The sequence below is a fragment of the Trachemys scripta genome, chromosome 3 (genome assembly GCF_013100865.1).
Source record: "Trachemys scripta elegans isolate TJP31775 chromosome 3, CAS_Tse_1.0, whole genome shotgun sequence".
Taxonomy (NCBI): domain Eukaryota; kingdom Metazoa; phylum Chordata; order Testudines; family Emydidae; genus Trachemys; species Trachemys scripta.
Window position 1 is genome coordinate 1881195 of NC_048300.1, and position 22947 is coordinate 1904141.

General features: G+C 47.5%; 2 protein-coding genes across 2 annotated transcripts in view; one reads left to right on the forward strand and one right to left on the reverse strand.

Moving 5' to 3' along the window:
• Positions 1-20917, reverse strand: part of GALM (galactose mutarotase) — a 64745-nt gene extending 43828 nt beyond the window's left edge. Inside the window, exon 1 of the mRNA XM_034763913.1 lies at positions 20732-20917. The gene's annotated coding sequence lies outside the window, so the exon portion shown is untranslated. The remainder of the gene's footprint in view (positions 1-20731) is intronic.
• A 317-nt stretch (positions 20918-21234) lies between these two features.
• The window catches only part of HNRNPLL (heterogeneous nuclear ribonucleoprotein L like), a 34551-nt gene continuing 32838 nt past the window's right edge, over positions 21235-22947 (forward strand). Inside the window, exon 1 of the mRNA XM_034763916.1 lies at positions 21235-21560. Coding sequence (XP_034619807.1) covers positions 21375-21560 — 186 coding nt within the window. The 5' untranslated portion in view covers positions 21235-21374. The remainder of the gene's footprint in view (positions 21561-22947) is intronic.

Here is a 22947-nt window from a genome sequence, read left to right on the forward strand (position 1 = left end):
GCCAGAGAGGCAAACGGAAGGTCCAGGGCAGAGCCACAAACATGCCGCTTCTACGCAGAGCTGCATGCGATGCTAGGGGGTGCAGCCACCACTACCCCAACCATGTGCTTTGACTCTGTCAATGGAGAAACACACAACAGGGAAGTGGGTTCGGGGTACGAGGAAGATGAGGATAAAGATAATGTAGATAGCTCACAGCAGCAAGGAAGCAGAGAAACCGGTTTCCCCAACAGCCAGGATATGTTTATCACCCTGGACCTGGAACCAGTAACCCCCGAACTCACCCAAGGCGTGCTCCCAGATCCTGAGGGCACACAGGGGACCTCTGGTGAGGGTACATTTGTAAATATTACACATGGTTTAAAAGCAAGCGTGTTTAATGATTAATGATTAATTTGCCCTGTCAATCACGGCCAGTACAGCTACTGGAGAAGTCTGTTAACGTCTATGGGGATGGAGCGGAAATCCTCCAGGGACATCTCCAGAAAGCTCTCCTTCATGTACTCCCAAAGCCTTTACAAAAGGTTTCTGGGGAGGGCTGCCTTATCCCATCCGCCATGGTAGGACACTTTACCACACCAGGCCAGTAGCATGTAGTCTGGAATCATTGCATAACAAAGCATCGCAGCGTATGGTCCCAGTGTTTGCTGGCATGCAGACAACATCCATTCCTTATCTCTCTTTGTTATTCTCAGGAGAGTGATATCATTCACGGTCACCTGGTTGAAATGGGGTGATTTTATTAAGGGGACATTCAGAGGTGCCCGTTCCTGCTCGGCTGAACAGAAATGTTCCCCGCTGTTAGCCACGCGGTAGGGGGGAGGGGTGAAGTGATCATCCCAGAGAATTGTGTGTGTGTGTGGGGGGGGGTATTTGGGTTTGTGCTGCATGTTAACCCGGAAACCGCAGTCCCTCCTTTTACATTGCAAACCCATTTTAAATGGCCAACCCAATGGGGGCTTGGTATGGGAAATGAGGGCGCTACTGTTTGAAACCATTCCCACATGTTAAGAAGGTTAAAACAGCCAAAAGACTGTGGCTTACCATGGCTGCCTGCAAGCCAAAATCCGTTGTCTGGCACTGCGTGAGTGATCTCTCACACCAAACCGGCAGGCCCTCAATATAAGAGGAAAAATGCGACCTTGTAACGAAAGCACATGTGCTGTGTAATGTGAACAGCAAAATTTAACGTGAAAGAGTGTACCCATTGTTCTCTAAAATGTGTCTTTTTTAACGACCTCTCCCGTCTCCTTCACCAGCTGCAAATGTTTCTCCTTCACAGAGGCTAGTGAAGATTAGAAGGAGAAAACGGCGGACTCAGGATGATATGTTCTCGGAGCTCCAGATGTCCTCCCACGCTGAAAGAGCACAGCAGAATGCGTGGAGGCAGTCAATGTCAGACTACAGAAAAGCACAATCTGAACGAGAGGAGAGGTGGCGGGCAGAATCGCGGGATGAACAGAGCAAGTGGCGGGCTGAAGATGATAGGTGGCGTCAGCTTGCAGACAGAAGGCAGGAGTCGATGCTCCGGCTGCTGGAGCATCAAACTGATATGCTCCAGCATATGGTTGAGCTGCAGGAAAGGCAGCAGGAGCAGAGACCGCCGCTACAGCCCCTGTGTAACCAACAGCCCTTCCCCAAGTTCCATAGCCTCCTCACCCAGACGCCCAAGAACACGGTGGGGGGGCCTCCGGCCACCCAGTCACTCCACCCCAGATGATTGCCCGAGCATCAGAAGGCTGGCCTTCAATAAGAGTTAAAGTTTTAAACTGCAGTGTGTCCTTTTCCTTCCCTCCTCCCCCACCCATCCCGGGCTACCTTGGCAATTATCCCCCTAGTTGTGTGATGAATTAATAAAGAATGCATGAATGAGAAGTAACAATGACTTTATTGCCTCTGCAAGCAGTGCTCGAAGGGGGAGGGGAGGGTGGGGTGGTTGGTTTACAGGGAAGTAGAGTGAACCGGGGGGGGAGGGGGAGGGACAGAGGGCTCATCAAGGAGAAACAAACAGAAGTTTCACACCGTAGCCTGGCCAGTCACAAAACTTGTTTTCAAAGCTTCTCTGATGCGCACCGTGCCCTGCTGTGCTCTTCTAACCGCTCTGGTGTCTGGCTGCGCGTAATCAGCGGCCAGGCGATTTGCCTCAACCTCCCACCCTGCCATAAATGTCTCCCCCTTACTCTCACAGATATTGTGGAGCGCACAGCTAGCAGCACTAACAATGGGGGTATTTTTTTCCCTGAGGTCTGAGCAAGTCAGTAAGCTGCGCCAGCGCGCTTTTAAACGTTCAAATGCACATTCCACCACCATTCGGCACTTGCTCAGCCTGTAGTTGAACAGGTCCTGACTACTGTCCAGGCTGCCTGTGTACAGCTTCATGAGCCATGGCATTAAGGGGTAGGGTGGGTCCCCAAGGATCACGATAGGCATTTCAACATCCCCAACGGTTATTTTCTGGTCTGGGAAGAAAGTCCCTTCCTCCAGCTTTCGAAACAGACCAGAGTGCCAGAAGACGCGAGCATCATGTACCTTTCCCGGCCATCCCACGTTGATGTTGGTGAAACGTCCCTTGTGATCCACCGGGGCTTGCAGCAACATTGAAAAGTACCCCTTGCGGTTTATGTACTCAGTGGCTTGGTGCTCTGGTGACAAGATAGGGATATGGGTTCCATCTATCGCCCCACCACAGTTTGGGAATCCCATTGCAGCAAAGCCATCCACTATGACCTGCACATTTCCCAGAGTCACTACCCTTGATATCAGCAGGTCTTTGATTGCCCTGGCAACTTGGATCACAGCAGCCCCCACAGTAGATTTGCCACTCCAAATTGATTCCCGACTGACCGGTAGCTGTCTGGCGTTGCAAGCTTCCACAGGGCTATCGCCCCTCGCTTCTCAACTGTGAGGGCTTCTCTCATCCTGGTATTCTGGCGCTTCAGGGCAGGGGAAAGCAAGTCACAAAGTTCCATGAAAGTGCCCTTACGCATGCAAAAGTTTCACAGCCACTGGGAATCGTCCCACCCCTGCAACACGATGTGGTCCCACCAGTCTGTGTTTGTTTCCCGGGCCCAGAATCGGCGTTCCACGGCATGAACCTGCCCCAGTAACACCATGATTTGCACATTGCTGGGGCCTGTACTTTGTGAGAGGTCTATGACCATGTCAATTTCCTCATCACTCTCGTCGCCGCGCTGCAATTGCCTCCTCAGCTGGTCCTGGTTTTGCTTTGGCATATCCTGGCTCCGCATATACTTCAGGACAATGCGCGTGGTGTATATAGTGCTCATAATTGTCGCGGTGATCTGAGCGGGCACCATGATCCCAGTGCTATGGCGTCTGGTCTGAAAAAAGGCGCGAAACTAGTATCTGACGGAGGGAGGGAGGGGCGGGCTAGTGACGACATGGCGTACAGGTACAGGGAATTAAAATCAACAAAGGTGGCTGTGCATCAGGGAGAAACACAAACAACTGTCACCCAGAATGCCCCCCCCCCCAAAAAGATTGAACTCAAAACCATGGGTTTAGCAGGCTGTTGATTTCACGGAGGGAGGGGGAAGCAAATGAATACATCTATTTTTTACATCTTAAGCTGGCAGCAGACGGTGCAGCATGACTGATAGCCCTCGGCATCTTCTCGGTGCTTGGCAGAAGATACTGTACTACGACTGCTAGCCATCATCGTCAAGACGGTTCAATAGGACTGCCGGCAGGACTGAGTCTCCAGGAGACAAAGCATGTCTGCCCAGGTGCCTCTGATCGAACTGGAGTATGACGACGACAGATACCAGTCGTAATACACCATCTACTGCCAAAAGGCAAGGGGCTGCTGCTGTGTAGCAATGCAGCCCCACGTCTGCCAGCACCCAGATAGCCGATGAAGGCTACCAGTCATACTGCACCGTCTACTGCCAAAAGGCAATTAGCTGCTGCTGTGTAGCAATGCAGAACCACGTCTGCCGGCACCCAGATGACATATGGTGATGCTGAGCTGAGCGGGCTCCATACTTGCCGTGTTATGTTGTCTGCACAGGTAACTCACGTAAAAAGACGCGAATCGATTGTCTGCCGTTGCTTTGATGGAGGGGGAGGGGCCTGACTACATATACCCAGAACCCCCCGCGACACTGTTTTTGCATCTTCAGGCATTGGGATCTCAACCCAGAATTCCAATGGGCGGCGGAGACTGCGGGAACTGTGGGATAGCTACCCACAGCACAACGCTCCAGAAGTCGACGCTAGCCTCGGTACTGTGGACGTGATCCGCCGACTTAATGCACTTAGAGCATTTTATGTGGGGACACACACAATCGGCTGTATAAAACCGATTTCTATAAAACTGGTTTCTATAAATTCGACCTTATTTCATAGTGTAGACATACCCTGGGCTAATGAGGTAATTAGCTCAATAAGGGAAGATATATAGCTGGCAGGAACAGGCAGTAAGGGGGAAGTTCAGAGTGAGCTGAATGGATGGGCTCCCCTGACATATACCTGTATTATGTTCAGTAATGTTGGGAATCTAAAGATACATGGTGGGAGGGATGGACTGTGTATGTATTGTAAGAGACAACCCAAATGGGCCATGCAGCACATCAGGTAGCTAAGGGAGTGCTGTGTGGGTCTGGGACTTGGAAAATCTGGATTAAATTTCCAGTTCTGCTGCTGACTCCCTGTGATCTTGAGAAGTCACTTCAGGCCAGATATTCAGGTGTATAAAAAGCTGATAGGTGCCTAATGAGAATTTTTTCTAAAGCAATAAAATAAGCTAGATGCCTTCATCCCATTTAAATCAATAGGATTAGACCCCTACCCTCCTCAGATGTTTCTGAAATTCCCACTAGGCACCAATCTGCAATGTTAAGTGCCCAAATAACTTTGAAAATCTGGGTCTTCATCTCTCTGTCCTTCAGGTATAAAATGGGGATAGTAATCCTTGTTTTGTCTAGCATTTTTTCTCTTATGTGCATGTACAGCCCCAGCACAAAGAGGTCCTGCTCCCAGTTGGGGTATCGTAGCACTATTATAATAATAAAACTGTTAAAAGTAGTTAAAGAATTAGTATATTCAGTGCCAGAGAGAACCATGAAACTCCCCAAGGTACACTGCTGCATCAGAAAAGGGGATTTGGGGGGAGGGGTGTGGTAAATAATCTACGTGGTATCTTTCCTTTGAAAGAATACAAGCATTTAAAGCCTACTCACAACAGAGAGCCAATAGAGATCCACTAAGTTTTTCTCTTTGTAATTAGTTTGGTTTCAAGAATTACAGTGCAGCCTTAGAGAACTTCTGGGACATTGATTTAAAGATCAAAGGGACAATTCTGTGGGAGTTTTACTGAGCGAGGAATGGAGAGATGCATTCCCTAGGGGATGGATGGGTCTGGAAGCAATGCTCCTGTGTTGTTGTTAAGGTGGCCTCAATGGCCACTGTTCTCTGATATAAAGAGGTGCGGAGAATGATCTGAGGTCAGATGCACGCCCCTATACTAGCATTACCTGCTGGAGCATAAACAAAATTAGAGAATTAAAATTAGCTTAAGTTTGGCTATAGAAACATGTACTATAAAGGAAGACCCAAACTAGACCGTAAAAAAGAGCCTTTCAAGAAGTGACTTACAATGCCAGAAGGAATGAAGTGGGGAAAGTGTCTGGTTCAAAGAATAACTAACAAAATAAGGGGAGGCGTCTAAAAAGGCTGCCTTGGACCAATAGGGGTGACTGCAGATGGGTTTAAATAAGACACAGCATCTATCTTCAAAGGAGCTGACATCGCCCTTCTCACCCCACATACCAGTGTTATTTCAAAAATTAGGAAAAACTGTTGGTCAGCAAGGAGGAGGGAAAGAGAGAGGGAGGAAAGGCCTTGGGGAGAAAGGAAGTTGTAAATCTTATCTGGATTCAGACTGGAAAAAAGGATAACCTGTCTTTAGCTGAAGCCAAAAATTGGCAATGACATCACTTGTTTGTTAAGTTCAGGTTCATGGTTAATACCTGCCTGACCACAATGAGGATTTTCACACACACACCCTCCCCGGGGGTTTAGCACATTTGTAAGTATCTTGATCCAAATGCTTATAAATGTCATGTTACTGTTTGGATGTAGTAAATTGCTTATTACTTAGTCTTTATAGACATGTTTAAATCTTAATGTCAATTGCTGTAATAAAGGAATTTATGGTTAAATTACTGTTCTGGTAATATCCTGCATAAATAATAATTCCAACACCTTCCAATGAACCACACAGCAGAAATGGGGGTGAGTGGCCTCAGAAGAGATCATCAGGTCATTCTCCTTTATGGAGGAGCAATGCTAGGGGCATAGGATAACTAAGAACTCACCTGTTTGGATTGGGGAAGCATGCACAACCAGCCCATGCCTGTCTATTTTGAAGTCCATCAGGACACTGGCAGGCTAAATGCCAGCTCTAGCCCAGGCTACAGTCATTAGCTAAGAACTGAAACACATAGCTGGAAACTAGACCAGTTCACCAATGTTAGTTTTGCTCAAAATAGGTATTAGTCATATAAGAGTGTCTTTAGTGTAAGATCTAGAGTACCAATTGATCTGGGGTAAGTGAGTAGTCTGTTGGGACTGAAAGCAATCTGAATTCAGTGTGATTTTTGGTGTAACCATTTATCACTAAGTCCAGTTTGCCTGGGTGGCAAGATAGACTGGAGAGTGTAAGGAGACTGTCTGACCCCATGGTAAGACTATTATAGTGATCCAGGAGTTCACATTTGTTACTGGCTTGGTAAAATCTAATCATAGAACATAATTGGGGGTATCTGCCGTTTTTGTAACAGTCTGCCCTGAGGTAGGCATTCATGGTCGTGAGCCACTCGAAACAGCATGAAACATCACACACACCCCTTGCAAACACCACCAAAAAGCACACTATGGCAGATGATCTACAGCTAAATGTTTGCTCCAGCTTTGTTGGAATCTTCCTCCCAGGCCATAGAGTGGTAGTTTTTTCACCTCAACTCCCACTCTCCACTCTGCAGTGGGTTTGCAAAGGAGTGCATCTATAATCCCTGCCCAACTCTTTATCACTAGGGTGCTGTAGCCCCCACAGAGCACACATCCATGGTACACAGATGGTCTGCATGGCTCAGCATCTTGCCTTCCCCCAGCCCGTGTGCAATGGAACTTTACTGGCTTTGTTGCTGCTAGAGATCTGCAATGCCATGGATGGGGTGAGGAAATGGAAGAGGGTTGCGGGGGAAGGATTTACCCAAGTTAGTGCAAATTTGCTGCTGTCTTAGAAGTGTTCACTAACAGAGGTGCATGTTGCTGATTAGCATAGAGATTAAAAAAAAGCTGCAAAACATGCTAGCAGACTCTGAACAAGACAGTTCCTGTTTAAATAAAAGCAGAACAGAAAGGTGTAGGGAGGAAGGATGGCTGTGGAAACCACAGGACAAAGATGCATTTTAGAGTGCAAAAAGCCGTTAACCTTTTTTTCACAGGACTAAAGGCAGCATGGTAAGGCTTTATTTTGTACACCCATTCACATGCGATCTTCGTCAACTTAGGCCAAGTATAAACTGAGTTTTTGGACCAGTGTAACTACTTGAGCTAAGTGTCTGCCTTTACAGTTGAGCAGCAGAAACCGTGTGCACTCCGTTTATACTGGTATAAGGGTGCTTCATATCAATATTGCTTATTCTCCTTCTTGTACACAAATAAGTTTTATTGGTATAAGGCAGGGTTTCTCAGCCAGTGAGTCGGGACCCAAAATTGCATTGCCAGTATGTTTCAAAGGGTCACATAGCAACTGCTGTGGCTCCTCTCCCACAGGGCTGGCTGGGCTCGCTTCCCTGCTCCAGGCACTGCAACCTCTGGGGGCTCAGTGCCACTCAGGTTTGGCCCAGCCATCATGACGACGGGAGCCTGGGTAGGCAAAATTTAAGTGAATGGCACAACTCCACTCACGCAAATTTGGTCCAGTCAGGGGGCAGGGCCAAACCTGAGCAGCAGTGCAACCCGAGGTTGGAACACACAGAGCGGAGAGCCAAGCCCAGCCAGACCCACAGCACAGGAGCTGCAGGAGCCTCCGCTGTGGGGTAAGTGCTGGGCAAGACCCCCTCCCAGGGGGGAAGGATATGACCAAAACGACCCCAGGGCCTCCACCCCCAAGCTATTTACTGGGACAGGCCATGAACATATACAAATGGGTCTTGAGCCCAAAACGGTTGAGAACCACTGGTATAAGCAGGGCCAGCGCTTCCACTAGGCGACCCTAGGTGGTTGACTAGGGTGGCAGGATTTGGGGGGCGGCATTTTGCCGTCCTCGGCGGAAATTCGGCGGTGGGGGGGTCCTTCTGCTCCGGGCGTTCAGCGAAATTTGGCGGCAGGTCCTTCACTTGCTCCGGGACCCGCCACCGAAGTACCCTGAAGACGCGGAGCGGAAGGACCCCTGCCGCCGAATGCTCAGAGGAGGAGCACTGCTGCCTAGGGCAGCAAAAACCCTGGCGCCGCTCCTGGGTATAAGACACATTTATACTGGTATAACTGCATCCATATTAGAGGGGTTGAACCATTTTAAGTATACAGGTAACATTAAAGTGATACAACTTTTGTATGTAGACAAGGCCTTAGAGTTAAGGTTGTTCAAATGTATTTTCTGCCAATGCAGTGTCTGGAAATACTCAGTTAAGGCACCAAGAAGTGAACATCCAGACCAACCCAGGTTCAGGAAATGCATGAGTTTCTCCAGGGCTATTCCATCACAGGGAAACCCCACCCACACAGATGGAGCTCCTCTGGTGGCTCTTCTACAAGATGGGGCTGGCCAGATAGAGGTGTGTGTGTTTGGGATGGGACCATTCTTCCTTTGTGGTGAAGCCAAGAGAGTTATACAACAACAATACATCCTAAATGTGTGCTGAAAAACCTTCAAACTGTGCCTCACTATCACTTATTTGGCATGTGCCACATAAAGGATTGATCCAACTCCTGCTGGAACCAATGGGAATCTTTCAGTTGACCCCAGTAAGAGCTGGAGCAGGCCCTAACAGACAGAAAATTGATGTTTCAGAGAGTTTAAGGATTTAATTAGGGCTGCTATTTTAAATCCGTTTGACTATAAAGCCAGATGCTTTGATTGCAGTCCAACTACACCTGGCTCAGCAGAAGCCATGAAAACCTCTCAAGTGGCTTTTCTAAACCTAAAGATGTCATAATTTTAAAAATCTGATCTCATGACCTCTCTACCGAGGGCTATGAATCTCTCCTTGCCATTGAAATAAAGCTCTGGGCCATATTCTCTACTGGTGTATCTTACCAGCACAGAATTTAGCTCCCTGTTTCCAGCTCTGCAGGATAAAGATGTATCAGGCCTTAAATACATCACTGATGCAGAACTCCATACTACCTGCCCTAGCCCTCTGGCCAGTGTAATTTTCAGAGTGGAAAACTCCACATTTGATATAAAAAAGAAAATATTTATTTGACAAGCTATCTTAAAGTGGAGACAGATCAGTGGGCAGATTTCAGGTGAAGCAGTCTAAAGTTTGTGACAAATACAGTTTCTCACATAGTTCTGCAAACTGTGTCCTTGCAATTTGTTACATGAATAGCAGGTCCATATTCAGTGTTGCTACCTCTAGCCTTTTTGTCACAAATCTCACAATGCTTGGTGTATTCCTTGAAGCCTCAGAGTCTGGAATCATTTGATTAGCTGAGAATCTCAGCTTTAATTCAAAATGTGAGCTTCTAGCTCTCAGGGCTGCAGAGAAAAGCTTATAAACAAGATCCTAATGACCTCAAAAACCAGAAGGGAAACAAAAAGAACCCAATATATATTTAACCCAACTCCCAAAAAAACACTCATTACCTCACTGGGAGTCTAACTCATATTTTTTAATGCCTGGGAATTAAAATACTGATATATTCACTCACTAGTGAGGTTGTTTTCTAATCTGGAGTGTTGGATCTTTTAGGGAAACCTGGGGTCTATTCCCAGCTCTGCCACTGGCCTGCTGGGTGACCATGAGCAAGTCATTTCCACTCTTCATGACTCCATTTACCTATCTGTAAAATGGGGATAAAGATACTGACCACCTTTGTAAAGTGCTTTGAGTTCTATGGACAAAAAGGTTCTACATAAGACCCTAGGTACTAATTACTGTTGTTATCCTGGGTTTATTTTTGTCACATTTTTGGAGTTTCTAATGAGCTCCCAGTGACTCATGCAAATAAGAGGGAGGAAGGTTGCTTGTACATCCAGTTAAAATAAATGATCTTAAAACACTATGCATTAAATAACCCTGAATTCAATACCTATTTGTTTTAGTTATCACAGTTTACTTTACATGGTTTGTGAATATTGCAGCTGACAGAAGCAAAACTAAAGGAAGGAAACAATCTCCTTCTTATGAAATCCAAACAACGGAACCAGTATTTTGAAATGTGAGCTGTCCATGCTGCAATCTAAGCATTCACGCCATTGCTCAGCCCTGGTAGCTGAGCCGGATGCTAGTCAGATGTGCCAGGAAGGAGACCCCAGAGGCATTTCAACCAAGGCTCTTTTAGTTTATTGGGTGAAGCAGCTGTTCACATCCCTTATAGACCTTGCTGGCAGGGGATGCTTAGTGACTGTTTAGGTGTGGACAGCATTGTCACAGAAATAAATAAAAGTAAAACGTTGGCGATATGGTCCAGTGACATGGTCCCGTTTTGGACAGAAAGAGAAGTTATACTGAGATTGTTTAAAAAAGGCCACTGCAGATACTATGGATAAAATGGTCTAGATTTACTTGGTCCTGCCTGAGTGCAATGGGTGGACTAGATGGCCTTTTTGAGGTCCCTTCCAGCCCTTCATTTCTGTGATTCTATGGCAATGGACCAATTCACTGATGCCCACCTGGACCTGGACACAAAAATCAAAGGAGTGTCTAGAAGCCAAGGAGACCTACTGAGACTCTAGAATTTGCCACAGATCTACAATTATTTCATGATATTGGCACAACAGAGGCAAAAACAACAGCTAGGAAGGATGTGAAAGTGATGCCTCTATCTTCAGTAGGAACTAATGTGTCCAATACTCATGTTGAAAAAAAAACCCAGACCCTGAGGTCTCTGCACCACTCAGGTTTGGCATAGCCACCTCTCTGTCAGGGTGGCTGGGCCAAACCTGAGCAGTACTGTGAATCCATGCATCAGGTTGCAATGCCCAGAGTTTCAGTCCTGTGGTACAGGGGCCACCGCTGTGGGTTGGGTGTGTGTAGGCTCCTCCTGGGGTCTTCCACCCACCCCACCCCCCAGGGCAGGACCTGCCTGGCCCCCTGGATAAAATGAACTAACATGAAATTCCCCCAAAAATTATTAAAAAAAAAAAAAAAAAAAAAAAGAATTCCCTGAAGACAGAATTATTGACTTCCTCGTGGATTTTTCTATGGTGCTCATCACTATAGTATCTGAGTGCTTCATAAACTTAAATTTATCTTCACAGTATCCCCGTGAGGCAAGGGGTTGGGATTATCCCCATTTCACAAACAGGGATCTGAGGCACAGAGATTAAAGTCAAAAGTGTCCACTCATATTGGATGCCCAATTTCAGACACTTAGGACCCAATATTTCAGAGTTCTCACTCAGCATTATATAGCACTTTATACATTCAAAGCACAGCTACCACTGAGTTCAGTTGCAGTTGTCGGTGGTCAGACTTCTGCAAATCTGCCTGCATGGTAACAATTAGTGACCACAATTGAAAAATCTGGTTGAAGTGACTTTCCCAGCATCACAGAGGAACTCAAAAAACCTGTTCAGTGTTTTATACTAAAGTAAGTATATGCCTCTGAATATATTCAAAGAAAGTATTGCCAATCCCAAGCATTCAAAAATCTTGAGTTGAGCCCCCAAATCATAAGATTGGCTTTAAAATCATGAGAATTTCAAGATAATATGGTTGTCGCGAGGAGAGGGGAAAGGGTCTGTTCAGGGCCAGCTCTGGCTTTTTTGCCGCCCAAGGCAAAAAAGCCTCCTGCCGCCCCCCACCCAGTGCGGCAGGGGAGGGCGCCGAGCCCGGCTGCGGGCTGCTCTCCCCAACCAGCCGGAGTGCTGGGGGGAGGGCGGCGAGCCCGCCGCGGCTCCGCTGGCAGCCGGAGCCCCGGGAGGAGGGCGGAGAGCCCGGCCGGGACTCCGCTCTCCCCGGCGGCCAGAGCACCGGGGGGAGGGCGGCGAGCCCACTGCGGCTCTGCTCGCCGCAGTGGCCGGAGCGCCGCCCCCCTCCAGGTGCCGCCCCAAGCACAAGCTTGGTGGGCTGGTGCCTGGAGCCGGCCCTGGGTCTGTTTGGGTGTTTTTTTGGCCTGGTGTTCGAGTGTTTAAAGATCACCTTTTCAAGCTTCTCTCTACGACAAGGGCTAGAAACTTTTTTTAAAATATGAAAGCCCAGATTCTCAGCTAATAACCTGATTCCAGTATCTGATACTTTAAGAAACACAGCAAATATTGTGAAACTCATGATCAAATCATGAGAGTTGGCAACACTGCAAGGATCTACTTGGTAAGAAACTGCTAATTTTACGTAGTTACTTTTCACGGTAGCATTTTAAAACCAGCATTGTCAAAAGTGTCCATTAACATTGGTTGCTTCAATGTTTGGGTGCCCTACCAGAGATCCACATGGATTCTGAGCAGCCACCGCTCCTGCTCCCCTGGATCCTAGTGGGTGCTTAGGAACTCTGAATATCAGGCTATAGGTGACTTACATTGAGTATCCAAACTTAGAGGACTGTAACTTGGTGGGTGACTGTGCAGAATCAAACCATAACAGCAGATAGTGTTCAGTAGGAGAAGATCTTTATAAACCCAAATTCTAAAAAGGTGATATAAGCATAAATAGAGACTGACAAACACTTCCCCAGTTAAGGATCAAACCACTTCATCTGAATAGGCAGCCTTGACTTTCCCCAGGTATTCTCCCCATCCTATCTCTCCAGCAGCCCTTTTTATCATCCTGCTGCTGCCTTGTGTACTGGGGACCAGTAGGATGCAGAAATGTTGTCACACGGATGCTCATGAAAATGTTGGCCTAAATGTTTACTTTTTGCGATCTACTTAAATAATGTTGCTCATTTGCATAACGGTAGGAAATAACTTTGTAGTGCTCACTTCACTGTGATCTGTTTCCAATTTGAACAGCAGCATAATTATTGTGCAGAGAGAGGAAGCTATCAAACCAAAACAAGCTTTCAGTTCTTCTTACCCTTTTAATAATCCTTTTGCAAGAGGGATGGATGTTAGTGTGTGATAAGCGGAAGCAATAAACCCTGTAAATGAATGAGTATGATGACCCTTTCTTGTCTTGCTGCTAGAGCAGAACATTTCCAAAGTGGCCTAAACCCAGCTTCTAGATTTCAACCTAAACTTTTTGCACATGCCAAGAACTTAGATTTGTGTGAACAAACACTTGTATAACTACCTGGGTTTGGCACACATCTAACAGCCCAGTCTGAGTTAACAAATCCATATTGGAGGGCATACATCAACTTGGGCATGCTGCTTTGGGTATGCAGTTTTAGAGGCCACATTTTGAAAATGTAGCCTTTGATCTCTGTCAGGTTCCAAACCATTCTGTCTTTTCAAGACGCTAACACACCTTGAATTGCACTGTGGGCTTGTTTGGATAGGAAAGTTTTATGATTTATACCAGTCTTATTATAATTAAACTAGGGATGTAAAAGGTTAACCGATTAACATTAGGTTTACCAGGTAAACCAACCTTAACCATTAACCCTTTGTGCTCCGGCGGGCACAGCCCCCGCCCCAGCCATGGATGGGCTGGAGTGGCCCTAGTCCGCCCACGCTGTCCGTCCGGAGGGACCCCAGCCCCGTCTGCGCCGGGACATCCGGAGCGACCTCAGTTAACCAGTTAAATGATAAATTATTACAATTATAACCGGTTAACTTTTAAAACAATATTTATATCCCTAAATTAAACCCTTCCAAAGTGACATAAGCTAAACTAAAACAAGGCGATTCTAACACAGGAATAAGATTGTCCACATGGGCGTTACACTGGTATAATTATATAGGTATAGGCTAAGGTGTTAATTTATACTGGTATTTCTTTCCTGCATAGAGAAGCAAATAGATAGCGTGGATGTAGCACAGAACCTTACTGTTATCTCCATATAGTAGCCCCACATTCAGGAGGTGAGCAGCTACATCTTCCTTATGCCAGTTTACAGGCAATACTCAAGACTATTCCTATAAGTCAAGTGCACTGTACTAGTCCTCCATGGATAGGTATGAATAGAGTGACCAGACAGCAAGTGTGAAAATTCGGGGGGGGGGGGGGGGGTAATAGGCACTTATGTAAGATAAAACCCCAAATATCGGGACTGTCCCCATAAAATCTGGTCACCGTAGGGACAGATAACTAGCGAAGTGCATTCAGGGAGGAAAGAGTGCAACCCTCTAGCGAGACACAGATAGAAAAAGGGTTTACAAAACACTGCAGTTCCATGAGCACCCAGGAGCAGTGATGAGTCTACAAAGAACCTGAGATTGCACAATTTTGGTGAAGGTTGGAGATACTCAACAAATTGAGAGGGCAGACACAGACCCTGTCTATCACTAGCTGTGCCTAGTTTGCAAAAGTCCTGTCACAGCTTCCAAGAGGTCAAGAAAGCTTGGACTCCAGGGGTGGCCTCGTTCCTCTTAGTTAGCAACACAGGTTACTGTATGCCTATTCCAATTTAAGGACATGCACTCTTTAACAGAGCCATTAGATATTGAAAAAGAACAAAAAAATTGAAGGTTCATAACAGAAGAGAGTCCCGAGCCTAGTGAGAGATTAGTTTGGTGGCTCCCACAATCGGAGAGAGTAAACTGTATGGCAGGGGCTGGGTCCCACAAGATGTTCAGCTCCCATGGGACTTCTGGGGTGGGTTGGAGGTCTTGCAGGATTGGCACAGGATTTGGAGCTATAAGGTCTCATGGGATTTGTCATGAGATTTGGAGCCATGATAGGAGCCCTGCGCTCAAGACCACTTCCCAACAATAAAAAAGAGAATGCACTGGACTACACCCACAGCTGATGTGGATTTGTGGGCACAGCACCGTGCCCTGGGTCTTCAAGAGCATTCATAGATTCCAAGGCCAGAAGGGACCAATGTGATCATCTAGTCTGATCTCCTGTATAACACAGACCATAGAACTTCCCCAAAGTAATTTCTAGCGCATATCTTAAAAAAAATCCAATCTTGATATAAAATGGAGAATCTACCACAACCTTTGATATGATGTTCAAATGGTTAATTACCATCACTGTGTAAAAATGTACACCTTATTTCCAGTCTTAATTTGTCTAGCTTTAACTTTCAACCTTTTGGCTCTCATTACACCTTTCTCTTCTAGGCTGAAGAGCCCACTTTCAAATATCTGTAGATAGCTACAGACTGTGATCAAGTCACTGCTTAACCTTCTTTGTATTTAAGCTAAATAGATTGAGTCTCTCACTATAAGACATACTTTTTAATCCTTTAATAATTCTCTTGGCCAGTGGTGGGCAACCTGCGGCCCACATGCGGCCCATTAGTGAAATCCGCTGGCTGGCCGCGAGACAGTTTGTTTACATTGACCATCTGCAGGCACAGCCGCCCGCAGTTTCCAGTGGCCCCAGTTCGCTGTTCCCGGCCAATGGAAGCTGTGGGAAGCGGCGGCCAGCACATCCCTTCTAGTACTCCAACAGAAGTCATACCAGTACCAAATAGAGAGGTAAAAAAACTTCTCTACTCCTACTCAAAATTCCTCTCTTCATTTTTGTTTCCAAGGATTGCATTAGCTCTTTTGGCCATAGCACTACACTGGGAGCTCATGTCAGCTGATTATCCACCATGACCTCCTTATCCTAATATAGCCACTTGCATGGGCCTACAACAGATGGCAAAGTGTAACGCATAATTTCAATTCACATTTGAAAGCCTCATGAGCACACTGATCTCCAGGGAGCTCTCTTTCTCATTTTCATCCTGCTATTGTAGCTATGTTAGATCAACCCATGTTGATTATTTTATTATATTTATGCCTAAATGCATGAAATAGTTTTGCTGTTTGTTCTTCTGATAATAACTTGTATTCCAGTAATGCCAATGAGTCCCAATCGGAGCCTCATTATGCCAGGTGCTGTACATACACATAGTAAGAGACAGTCCTGGCACCACGGAGTGTACAGTGTAACTGAATACAAGTCACAGCAAACTGATGCAAAGAAGCAAAGAAACAATGGAGGAGGAAAGACAAGGTCAACAGTGGGTATGTCGTCACTGCAGAATTAGCTCAATATTTACTCTCAAATTAACACCCTCTCAGGTTAGCCTAGCTGGAGTGAGAGCAACCAGTCTGCAAAATAACAATCAGGCAGCATAGAGTAGATGCATCCACACTGCATTAGGCCTGGTCTACACTGTGGGGATGGGGGAGGGAGGGAATCGATCTAAGATACGCAACTTCAGCTACGAGAATAGCGTAGCTGAAGTCAACATATCTTAGATCGACTTAGAATCACTTACTTCGCGTCCTTGCAGTGCGGGATCGACAGCCGCCACTCCATCGACTTTGCTTCCGCCTCTCGCCGAGCTGGAGTTCAGCAGTCGACGGGAGAGCAATCGGGGATCGATTTATCGCGTTTACACTACACGCGATAAATTGATCCCCGATAGATCAATCGCTACCTGCCGATTTGGCAGGTAGTGTAGACGTACCCTAAGGCTAGGTCTACACTACCCGCCTGAATCGGCGGGTAGAAATCGACCTTGCAGGGATCGATTTATCGCGCCCCGTTGGGACGCGACAATCAATCCCCGAATCGGCGCTCTTACTCCACCAGCGGAGGTGGGAGTAAGCGCCATCGACAGAAAGCCGCAGAAGTCGATTTTGCCGCCGTCCTCACAGCGGGGTAAGTCGGCTGTGATACGTCGAATTCAGCTACGTTATTCACGTAGCTGAATTTGCGTATCTTAAATCGACTCCCCCCTGTAGTGTAGATGTACCCTTAGTGTCAGCAGCACTCAAGCTTCAACCCCCCGCTCCCTGATAGGCCAGCTAAGTTTAAAATACCACCTAACTCAAGCTAGACATATTTGTGTGTGGTTGATAGTCTGGTTAGGAGCAACACTCAAATAGCTAACACAGCAACAAAGACAAGCCCAGTGACAGGACCATGTGGTTACATAGCTCTGTGCACTATCAGGTGGTTTCAAGTCATTCAGAGTTTGGAGGTGGTTGTTTTTGTTCCAACCTCTGAGCAAATATTCTTTGTATAATTATGCCATTGCACTTATGTGCACGCTGATACGTGAGTAATCTTTATTTCCTTTCCTAATGGAGAGTAGCGGACTGAAAACCGTATCTCCTCTTCACTAATAATACTGTGTAATAAAAAACTGCATGAAAATTAGTAAGATTATTTTGGAAAACTTTACCACCCATTGGCTTTCCTTCTCATACAAGGAAACAAATCTGATCATCAAAAACAATGGCATCCCTACCGTTCAACAAATGATCACAATGTAGCTGATTAATGCATATTTGTCTGGATCATCTTCTGAATCAGATACTACATTTTGAGTGTAAATAAATGGGATACATTTCCATTACTTTTTTCCTTCAAAAGTATGAATGACAAACAGAAAGAATTACACCTCTACCCTGATATAACGCTGTCGTCAGGAGCCAAAAATCTTACTACGTTATAGGTGAAACCGCGTTATATCGAACTTGCTTTGATCCGCCGGAGTGCACAGCCCCCCCACCTCCGAGCGCTGCTTTACCACGTTATATCCAAAATCATGTTATATCAGGTCACGTTATATCAGGGTAGAGGTGTATTGTTCCAAGCCTGTGCCTTACAGAGGTTAAGGAACAAGACAGACGTGCAGGATGTAAAGGGATCAGTGTTGCTGCTTGAGAGTGAGAAAAAAAATCTTGAAATCCCCATTTGGAATATGCAAACACTGCGTCAATCAGTGACACTGGATCTGTTACCAAATGGTGCTCCTTGAATCCTTATGCTACATAGAAACATATTGAAATTTGTCTGGCTATTTCCTGTTAGCAGAGGGTAGATTCTGCTTAAACAGTGACCACAAATGAGCTTGGTCAAACAATCATTCATTCTCACAAAGAAAGAAACTCAGGCTTAGTGTACACTACAGAGTTAGGTCGACCTAAGGCAGCTTACTTTGACCTTACTCTCTAAGCACCTAAACTAAAATGTCCCTCCCGCTGATGTCAGTTGCCCACTACACTGACTTAATAACTCCACCTAGGTGAAAGGCAAGGCACTTAAGTTGATGTAGTTAGGTTGATGCAATATCTATGTGGATACTGCGTTGCTTACATCACCAGTTGCTGTTCCGGGACTGACAGACAGAGTCCCACTGCCAGCAGTCCGCCCAGGGGTGGCGGGACTCCAGTGGGCAATGCCCCACTTAAGTCGGTGCAAGTGCTCCTGGTGAGGATGCGCACAGCTGACGGAAGGAGGGTAGTGTGCACACGAACAGCCAATTTAATTACTGCGGTGGCTGTAGGTCGACCTAACTTAAGGTTTCAGAGTAGCAGCCGTGTTAGTCTGTATCCGCAAAAAGAACAGGAGTACTTGTGGCACCTTAGAGACTAACAAATTTATTAGAGCATAAGCTTTCGTGGACTACAGCCCACTTCTTCGGATACATACCGAAGAAGTGGGCTGTAGTCCACGAAAGCTTATGCTCTAATAAATTTGTTAGTCTCTAAGGTGCCACAAGTACTTCTGTTCTTTTTGACCTAACTTAAGTCCGTTTAATTGTGTAGTGTAGACATGACCTCATTATCACAGCATGCCACAAAGGCAGCGGAATTTATCTGACTATAATTCAGATCTGCAGCACAGCCTAGAAGAATGTCATGCCTGATAAAACCCCGAAACTACAGTCCATATAACTGATGTTTATTAGAAACTTCATATACTGCAGGTAAGCATTTATGTCCAGGATAGAAATGTCTTTGGGATAACATGTGCTGGATACCTAGAAAAATGGCAAGTACAGAGAAAAGAAAGCTTAATCACAATGGCAATTGATATTAATCTCTGACAAGCTGTCCCTAAAACGGAGGCATAACTTTAGCTGTTTGGATACCACAATCTTAACAATACACTTGAAAAATTTCCAAGAACCATAGACTGAGAGAAAAGAGACACTGAAAAAGACAGAGGGAAAGATAAATAAAGCAATTCAATAGAATGAAACAGAAAGAACAAAGCCAAAAAAGACAATAGACTAATCAAAAAGAAAAATCCTTCACAACACCACCCTCCCCCCCCAGTTGGTAAAGGCTAACCGAATGTGTGAACTCCCTATCCTCCATTGCTCTACTTTAACCTCCGTTCTTCTCCATGTTTTCATGGGTTAGGCAGTCAAAAGAGTGCTGCATAAAGCCGCCTAAAGGTTCTTTAAGGCTTAGCCATGCACCAAACACAAATAGCTTTCCTCCCACATGCACAGTCACGTATGCACAAAAGGGTAATTCAAGATAGGTATGGGCTCATCAGCGCATCATCGAATCATATAAACGTAGGGCTGGAGAGGACCTCAAGACATAAATGTTAGAAGTAGGGGTGCTGCCACATCCCCTGGCTTCAAGTGGTTTCCATCATATACAAGGTTTACAGTTTGGTTCTATGGCTTTCAGCACCCCCACTAAAAAAAACTGTTCCAGCACGCCTTCCGGCCCCTACAAACCTCAAGGAGACATGTACAACATGAGCTGAGCAGCAGTATATACTCCTTGCATCATCTGAACATACTCAAGCAGCAAAGGCTGGGGAACAACACATGGCCCTATTATGGGTGTTTACTAGCACCAATCACCAGAGAATGTTAATAATGGATACACACAGCGATAGTATAGGCTGTTATACACTCACAAATCTTGCAGGGTAAATTTGCAATAGAGTAATCCTTTCTCACGTAAGAGGGTGAACCCTGGGCCATGCTACCTCACAATGGCACAAGAGCTGACCCTGACCTCCTTCTGAGCAAGGCAGTTTGGAGGCTAAACACTGGGTCGGAGGCTGACAGAGTTGCATGAGAGGCTGATCAGAAGGTCCACTGTTGGGGGGAGGGGTGGAAGGCTGTGCAAAGGGAAGCCCAGTGTGGTGAATTGGTGAGGAGATTAATTAGGAGCAGGGAGATCTCTCCTGGGAAGAGAGATTGGATTTGTTCCCCTTAGAAAAGGAGACATCCTAAAAGTCACCCAATGAAATTAATAGGGAGCCGGTTTAAAACAAACCAAAGGAAGTACTACTTCTCACAACAGACGGTTAACCTGTGGAACTCCTTGCCAGGGCATGTTGTGAAGGCCAAGACTATAACAGGGTTCAATAAAGAACTAGGTAAGTTCATGGAGGACAGGTCCATCAATGGCTATTAGCCAAGAAGGGCAGGGCTGCAACCCCATGCTCTGGGCACCCCTAGCCCCTGACTGCCTGAAGCTGGGACAGGACAGCAGGGGATGGATCACTCCCTAGCTGCCCTGTGCTGTTCATTCCCCCCTGGGGCACCTGGCATTGGCCGCTGCCGGACACTGGGCTAGCCCTTCTCCTGGGAAAGTCTGTAATATAATGAACCGTCTGGGGAGGGAAAACGGCGAGCTCCCGTTCGCCCCGTCTCACCAGACAAGAGCAAGGGGCCGGTCAATTAAATGACAAGGTGGCAAATACAACTAGACGAAGGAACTCACTGCCGCAGGATGTGCTTGAGGCCAAACGCTTATCAAGGCTGCCCTTGTGGTCGGGGCGTCGCCGAGGCTGTGGGAGGCCGGGGCCCGGCTCTGCCGCTGGCTCCTGCGTGGCCCGGGGCAGCCAGGCTGTCACGGGCGCTGAGGGCAGCCATCGCAGGGGGGCTGCGGGGCGACACCCGGCTAACGACAGCCGCGTAACGGGGGAGCGGTTACCTCAGCCTTGGCGCCAGGCGCGCGGGCAGGCGGCACGCGGCACGCCGCCCCCCGCTCCCTGGCCGCGCTCCAATCAGGGCCATGCGCGTGCCCGCCCGCCGCGTGGGCTAGGCGGCCCGCGGGCTCCCGCTAGCCCTCCCCCTCCGCACGCGCCTCGCCCCCCCGCTTCCCAAGCCGCAGTCGCCAGACATCGAAGAACTAGGGGAGGGGGCGGGAGTAGCTCGCGGAACGTGACGGACTTGCCGCTCGGCCAATCCTAGCGCGCCCCTCCAGCAGCCCGGCCAATCGCCGCCCGGGAGCGGTTGCCTGGCTGCCGGTGCTGGAGCAGGGAGCGGCGCGGAACGTCGCCGGTGCTGCTGCTGCTGGCCGCTGCCGAGCGACCCCTCCCCGCTGTGTGTGCGCCGCCGGGCCCCAGCCTGCCGCCGCCGCCATGTCGTCGCCGTCGTCGTCCGGGGAGCAGTACGAGGAGGAGGAGGACGGCGCCTACGAGAGCCAGGCCAAGCGCCTCAAGCCCAGCGCCGCCGCCGAGGAGGGCGAGATCGAGTACGGCGGCGAGGAAGGCGAGGGCCGCCGGGAGAAAGCGGCGCCCCCCCGCGGAGGGGGCTTCTCGGGCGGGGTGAGAGCGGGGCAGGGTTCCCACTTCCCACCCTGAGGAGAGAGGAGGGGGGGTCTGGGCCCCCGGGGGGGGCGGGATCTGGGGCCCCGGGGGGGGGCAGCTGGCTGGCTACGGCCTGCGGAGGGGCAGGAGGAACTGGGGAAGTGCTGATCATTGCCCCCCCATCCCCCCCAGGGCCTGCGGAGGGGCAGGAGGAACTGGGGAAGTGCTGATCATTGCCCCCCCCATCCCCCCCAGGGCCTGCGGAGGGGCAGGAGGTGCTGGGGAAGTGCTGATCATTGTCCCCCCATCCTCCCCAGGGCCTGCGGAGGGGCAGGAGGTGCTGGGGAGGATTGCGGGAGATGGTGACCATCTCCCTCCCCCCCCCCCGCATAAGTGGAGGGGCAGGAGGTGTTTCAGGGAGTTGCTGATTTCCCCCCACACACACACACACACATACACCCCTTTCCATGTCTAGAGGCAGGAGGAGATGCTGATTGTTCCCACCATGGGGGCGGAGGAGGGATGATGCTCACTATTCCCCCTTCACCATGATTGCAGGAGGGGGCCAGCCCCTGCTCTAGTCTGTAAGGTGTAGATGGTCTGATTTAGTGTTCCTAGGACTTGTGTCTATTTCATGGTGAGCTCTGTTACCATTTGGGGTATAGCCATTAAAGACCCTGTGCCTACTCATTGCTGGCTATAGCTATAAAAGCCTGGAAGGGGAGAGAAGGGTTTTTTATCCTGCTCTCTTCTTACATTTTGTCTGGCAAGTTTGGCAACATACGCATAGATTTTAAAAATAATCTAAATTCTTCTCCTTCAATGCATATGTTTGAGCGAGTATGGGGTTCATTATCATTCCATTTTCCCCTGGCTCCCATGTGCTTTGTGTACATACTTATAGCTGAATAGTGAAATTAAATCACTATTCTCTGAATCCATTAATATAGATTAACCCTGCTTTGGTGTCTTCTCCACGTAACTGTATTGGGTTTGTTAGTTAACTATCCAGTTTATTAATTAATGTGACATTTTCTCTGCATCACTCTTCACGGTTGGAAAAAGGATCAGCTGAGATGATCATTAATGTTCAGTGGAAAAAGTTTGGGGAGCCTTTGGATGTTCGTTTGTGTTAAAACAAATTTGTTCTGCATCAGAATGTAGGAAACTGAGTTTAGTGTTGTGATTGTTGTGCGTTTTGTTTTTTTTGGTATTATGAAAGAACTTCTATTGTTAGTGTCCCTCCATCCAGTAAACTTTCTGATGGAGATAACACTAAATCAATTAGAGAAAAAGTTCCCAAAACAAACTGTGGTATTGATACACCATTGATGAAAATTAACTCTTGAATACTGTAATTGACTCAGTGACACACTTTAATGCACAACTAGATGGCATTTCTGTG